The sequence below is a fragment of the Gigantopelta aegis genome, chromosome 12 (genome assembly GCF_016097555.1).
Source record: "Gigantopelta aegis isolate Gae_Host chromosome 12, Gae_host_genome, whole genome shotgun sequence".
Classification (NCBI taxonomy): Eukaryota; Metazoa; Mollusca; class Gastropoda; order Neomphalida; family Peltospiridae; genus Gigantopelta; species Gigantopelta aegis.
In genome coordinates, this window is record NC_054710.1 from 32,018,007 (window position 1) to 32,025,064 (window position 7,058).

The 7,058-nt window shown below is 38.0% G+C and overlaps 1 protein-coding gene across 1 annotated transcript in view; it reads right to left on the reverse strand.

Moving 5' to 3' along the window:
- LOC121385986 overlaps window positions 1–6,400 on the reverse strand; it is a 7,614-nt gene extending 1,214 nt beyond the window's left edge. The window contains exons 1-4 of the mRNA XM_041516780.1: window positions 6,337–6,400; window positions 4,598–4,945; window positions 3,304–3,633; window positions 1,991–2,314 (exon numbers count right to left, since the gene is read on the reverse strand). Of these exons, the coding sequence (XP_041372714.1) occupies window positions 1,991–2,314; window positions 3,304–3,633; window positions 4,598–4,945; window positions 6,337–6,400 (1,066 nt within the window). The remainder of the gene's footprint in view (window positions 1–1,990; window positions 2,315–3,303; window positions 3,634–4,597; window positions 4,946–6,336) is intronic.
- Window positions 6,401–7,058: the final 658 nt, after the last annotated feature.

The following is a 7,058-nucleotide window of genomic DNA, read 5'->3' on the forward strand; positions in this document are numbered from 1 at the left end:
GATTCATCACACACCAGACCACCACATTAATACTTGATCACACCCTGCCACCACATTAATACTTGATCACACCCTGCCATCACATTAGTACTTGGTCACACCCGGCCACCACAATAGTACTTGGCCACACCCGGCCACCACATTAATACTTGACCACACCCGACCACCACATTTGTAATTGGTCACACCCAACCACCACATTAGTACTTGACCACACCCGACCACCACATTTGTACTTGGTCACACCCAACCACCACATTAGTACTTGGCCACACCCGACCACCACATTAGTACTTGGCCACACCCAACCACCACATTAGTACTTGGTCACTCTCGGCCACCGCATTAGTACTTGGTCACACCCGGCCACCACATTAGTACTTGGTCACTCTCGGCCACCACATTAGTACTTGGTCACACCTGGCCATCACATTAGTATTTGGCCACACCAGACCACCACATTAGTGCTTGGCCACACCCGACCACCACATTAGTACTTGGCCTCGCCCGGCCACCACATTAGTACTTGGTCTCACCTGGCCATCACATTAGTACTTGGCCACACCCGGCCACCACATTAGTACTTGGCCACACCCAACCACCACATTAATATTGGGCCACAACTGGCCACCACATTAGTACTTGGCCTCACCCGGCCACCACATTAGTACTTGGCCACACCCAACCACCACATTAGTACTTGGCCACACCTGGCCACTACATTAGTACTTCGCCACACTTGGCCACTACATTAGTACTTGGTCACACTTGGCCCTGTACTTGACATTAATTAATCAATACATACAAATAGAGACACACATCGTAGCGTAGTGGTTAAGTCTTTGGCTTTAAGACTCGCTTTCTAATACCAGCTACAACCCGTATAACAGATTGTTTTAGAAATGGAATAAAATGATAAACATAATTCTACCACAACAGAACGAAGGGTATTCCTGAATGGATCACATGGTACGTCAGGAGGCATTGCTACAACATATTGTTTTTTTGTGGGTATTTAAAAAAAAAAAGATTTAAAATTCACAGACCACAAACTGCAAACTAGTGTTGTTATTGAACCATGTATATATAGACAGAGTAACGTTACAGAACCACCAGATATAAAATAATAGTTACACACCAATAGTATATGTGCTACACCCCCCCCCCCCCCCCCCCCCCCCCTCCAAAAATAATAATACAAAATAAATTTAAAAATACAGTATTTTGCCTATTATATTACGGGCGTTAATACATACTAAGTGTAGCAGTATATACTTACACATTAAATCCAGTAATGCGATGTTTGTAACACCTCCTCTTATCCCTACCACATTTATAGTTCTATTTATTCTATTACTGTCCTAAAGACTACTTGTAGCGTTATATACTCATAAATTAATCCAGTGTGATGTTGTTTGCCATACTTCCACCCACCCCTACGCCTGCAACATTTAACCTATTGATCAATTCTATTACAGTCGTGAATACTAATTTTAGTGTTATATACTCTCAACTTAAATCTAGTGTTTGGTTGTTGTTGTTTTTTACACCTCCATCCAACCCTTCTCCCTTCAACATTTGATCACTTCTATTAGTTGTTAGTACTACGTTTAGTGTTGTATACTCCCAGATTGAATCTAGTGTTGTTCTTTTTGTTACACCTTCATCCAACTCTTCTCCCTTCGACATTTGATCACCTCTATTAGTTGTTAGTACTACGTTTAGTGTTGTATACTCCCAGATTAAATCTAGTGTTGTTCTTTTTGTTACACCTCCGCCTACCACTTCCTCACTTCACAACCACCAACCATTTCCACACTTCAGCATATGATCCATTATATTGGTTGTTATTACTAATTGTTTTGTTATATACTCCCAAATTAAATCCAGTACCATGCTATTTGTTTCACCTTTACCCACCCCCATCTCCTTCAGTATTTGGTCAATTATATTACAATCGTTAATACTAATCGTAGTGGTATATACTCACAAATTAAATCCAATGTGACGCTGTTTGTCAAAGGATTTGAACCAGATATATTTGTGTTTGTAACTTCACATTTGATCACATCTTCATCCTGATACCACGCAGGTGTAATCTGCATACTCTGGGAGAATGTAAATCCTCGACCAACATTCTGAGTCTCGATACTCCCAACATTAGTAGTTATCTGTTCTGTACTTGTAGCATTGATCCACTCGAAGGCCACCAGGCCTTTTGTTATACTGGTTTTGCAGATCAACGTCAGGGTGTTGACACCATCAGCAATAAAATGGGGCTGACTTCCAGTGATGGTAACCTTTTCAGGACCATCTGGAAACAGATACACGCATTCAGTAATCAAATCAATGTAAAATTACACTAATGCATCGATTATTTTACTAACTCAATAGATAATGATAAAGAACCAATGCATGAATGAGATGGGAGTACAGTCCAAGTAATTAAATCAATGTACAATTATATTATAAAGGTCACCAGCCCTTTTGTAATACTGGTTTTGCCGAACAACTTTAGGATGTTGTCACCATCAGCAACTAAACTGGGCTGATTTCCATTAACTACGACATATTCAAGACCAAATGGAAGATAAAACAAATCAAGGACTTCTGAAAAATCACGGTGGACTAATGTTTGTGTAACTCGTGGACTTGTGCCGTCAACGACTTTTAGAACACAAGTAAAATATAATGCATTTATATTTCTAATTAGGAATTAGTGATACTACCTTGTTGACGCACGACTTTTAAGTACCAAACGAAATGTGTATTTCACCAAAATGACGAACATTGAAGCCCACGAATATAAATTATTCCACAGTACATAAACAAGTAAAACATATGTTAATTCAGAATATAGATGTACGTTCTTAAGATGACTGCCATTTCCAGGACTGATATGACGAATCTTAACCCATAAGCCGTATTTCAGTGCCAGACAGAAGTTTCGGTGGAAATGTTGACAGCAGTGAATGTATACACACATTAACCATTTGCAAAACAGTCATCATATCAAAAAACGTTTATCTGTTTAACGACACGCTAGAACACATTGATTTATTAACCATCGACTATTGGGTGTCAACCATTTGGTAACTTGAGAGAGGACACCTGCTACATTTTCCAATTAGTAGCAAGGGATCTTTTATTTGCACCAGCCCACAGACAGGAAAGCATATACCACGGTATTTGATATACCAGTTGTGGTGTACTAGTTAGAGCGAGAAACAGCAAGTTATCACATCAAGTGATCGTGATATTTCTAGTATATGCATATTAAATTATAATTCATATCATATTTACAGAGTAAATCCAAATTCACGCTGCTTGTCACTGGGATGAAACTTGAAACGTTTTTGTTTCTTACACTACAGATGATGTTATCGGCGTCTTGGTACCACCGCAGAGCGATCATCAGCTCCTGGGAATAAGTAAACCCGGCAGAGGTTGAGTGAGAGACGAGAGCCCCGGTAGTTGTTAGTGTGCGAGCTTTGCTTGTCGAGTTTATGGAGATCCAGGTGAAAATCACATGGCTGTTGGTGACGCTCGTCGTACAGTTCAATCGTAGAGTGTTAGCGCCATCTGCTGGGAACTGGAGCTGGTTTCCGGTAATGGTAGCACTGTCGGGACCATCTGGAAGCATAAACATACTGATAAATATCATGATTAGCTATACTAAATAAGTGGCCGTTTGATTATGATACCAACGAGTTGTTTAAAAATGTATCTAACGAGTGAACGCGATTAATATACGTTTTTAACCTAGGTGTAAGACAAAATTAAAGTGGTATCAAATGGTCATGAATATAGTATTCTATTTATCACCAACCTGCAATAATTGCCATTGCATTTCTTGGAATCTAGTCAAAATGTAAACATTTAAGACGTCATGACTTAATTTTACCAACGTATGCATGATACATTCTTATAACATATCGGAAGTTAACTTCCGCAAATTTACAAATAATCCGTAATAACTAAATCATAAATGTAATAAAAACGAAATTCATATGTCTTTGTCAACAAAAGTGCGTTTCATAAAGTATTTTCAAAATATTCAAAATGTATCGATTGATCTGAACAACGTTATAGCAGAAACGATGTCAACGAACCACACTGAAATGGTGTTTTTTTGGTTTATTATCTTTATTTTAACTTAAATATTATGAAGGAATGAAGGAAATGTTTTGTTTAACGACGCACTCAACACATTTTATTTACGATTATATGGCGTCAGTAAACATTATGAATGGAGTATTAGTCATACATTTAAATTCAGAACGTCACATACTTTGTTTTCACTTTCTATACTTTGGTGATATATTTAAGAAAGTGTAGTTGTGTCATATCTTTTGACGTTAAATTTAAAACCATTGTTGTAAACATAGAAGAAGGTATGCAACAAATACGGAACTTCACTTACTTTGTTTTCGCTTTCTGTTTACTGCACTTGTGTATTTTGCACAAAAAACATATCACTCAACCGCTACGGTGTCTGGTTGTTATTGTGCAAAATAATGCATCCGTGCTATACACAGGAAGACAAAATAACGTATCTGAAGTTCTGTATACTTACGACACATATACGCACACTCACAATTTAGGAAGATGGCATTGCTGTGCTGAAAGTAGTGTACACTAACACAGGTCCACTTTGTTGCGTCTACCAATTTAACTGATGTTATTCTGACGTTGTAAATTCTCTCATTGTCGTAGAATCCAACACACGAACACTGATAGTCTGCCGTATCATTCTGGTTATTCAGGCAAACCGTTTTGTTGTTTATGACGTCTATGTAGATCTGACAGATCTCTTCTGTGTTTCGTTTGAACGTGATGCTCTGATAACGTGCGTAACTGGTGACGTTACACTCTAGACTGTACGGCTGTCCGTAGTGCGGATAGGAGTCTGGCTTTGACAGATGAAGCACTTGTTCTGGGAATTCTGAACAAAAAATGAAGAAGTAAATAATAAGAAAATAAACAAACAAATAAACAAATACAATTTAAATAAACTGCATATAAAATAAAATAAAAGGGAAAAAATAAACAAAAGAAAGAAAGAACGAAAGAAAGTAAGAAAGAAACGTTGTATTTAAATGCATATAGAGTCTACTTCTAAAAAGGGTATGCTGAGCATGTAAATCTAGTATGACTTAAAATGGCATCTATGGATATGACTAAATAGGCGTTTGGACAATTGTTTTCATAAATTTGATACGTGTCGAGTTAAGTGAGTAATAAACATCCCAATGGGGCCACCGAGAGGGATCGATCCCAGACCGACCGTGCATCAGGCAAATGCTTTACTACAGGCTATGCCCCTGCCACCCCCCCCCCCTCCCCCCACCATAATAACAGAGACCCAGTAATTTGGGTGCAATGAAATTACATTGCATCCGTAATATTTTAGGCCCAAGATGTATGTTCGCTTACAAGGGCACTCCTCCTCTTTTGAATGCATGGCAATTGCCACTACCAAACTACATGAATTGTATTTATTGTGTTGTTGTTTTTCGTCCCCTACCGGAGAATATAGGTTTCATCTCCGCCCTTGTGCCCGTATGTCAGACACTTTTTGTATAGCTTTAACAAGTACTGTTTCAGACTAAGTGTGACGATCATAGGGATTGACACATTTCTGTACAGAGTTATCGCCCTTGTACCTGGAGATACGAAAATGTGTTTCCTGGACTTTTGATTTTCAATGCCTCAAGACATTGAGCTAAAATTTCGTGTGTAGCTTCATCATGTTTTATTACAGATGCCGTTTGACTGTTATGGCGATTTATCTATTTTTGATGATCCTTGAAGGTAGGAATACGAAAATCTGTCAGGCCCGTTAGAAGACATGTATTGCATTAACAGTACTCTACGAATGCTTGTTTTTCTGTGTGGGTTTTTTTTTTTTTTTGTGCATTTTATACTAGGCTCAATTCACTAAATATTACCCATATTTCCATTGGACTTATTATAACCTTTTAATATGGGCGAAATGGTCAAATGAAGTCGATCGGAAGCTGAACCGGCGTGTGTACCTAATGCTAGGCACAGACAATCAACTGTCGCAATGAGTTGGCCAACTCGATGGTTGCGTTGTAATTTCGACGGGTGCGCACAGATTAACAACGAATGGGTAAGGCAACAATAATTGAGTTGTAAGAGCGCTCAAACTAGCAACTGGACAACCGTAAAGGTCGCGAGAGCAGAACGTTGACCACGTTTCTACTAGCAGCTGGTAGTCTCAGCCTAGCATTACGTACAAGACAGGTTAATAGCACTTTAGAAATAATTTGACTACTAGTATATAATAACAGATGAGTTAAACTATCTTACCTGCAGAACAATGCAGGGAACAGCAGACGACACAAATCAAAAGAAGACGTCGACTGACGGCCATGATGTCCGAAACTAAATATCACATACAAGATATTCAGTTAGTTTCAGATATCTCACCTGCACTACTAGAATATTAAGATAGTTTGAAATATTACACATACATTATTCAGGTATTTTTAAAGGCGCATATCCTAGTTTTAAACCGTACAAAATGGACACTAAGTTTAGTTAATTTACAAACCTGTAACTCATTTGGATAAAGTTACAATAGAGTGAAAGACGAGTCTGTGACGTTAAAACAGGAAATATCCTTAAAAACAGATTAGAACTCGAATCAATAAACCGCTACTTCTCAGACGCACGTGTGTTTTTAAAAAATATGAAAGATGTTATTTGTGGTACTACAAACACCAAGATGACCAGAAACACTTCGGTTCTACGGAAATGGATAATCTAAAAAAAAGAAGAAAATATAAGTAATGTTTGAATTTTGTGATCATATACGGCTCTAATAGTGGCAAATAAGCTGTAGTGTTTACAAAATATGGTCTGTCCCTTTAACATTCGCTCCTGGAATGTTTTCAAATATCACATGTACGTGTAGGTATAATTCTAACAATATTCATATATATATATATTCAATTATCGCTACTCTAACATTAAACTATTTTCAAATACCACACCAGGTATATTAATAAATAGCGCATCTATTGGACACT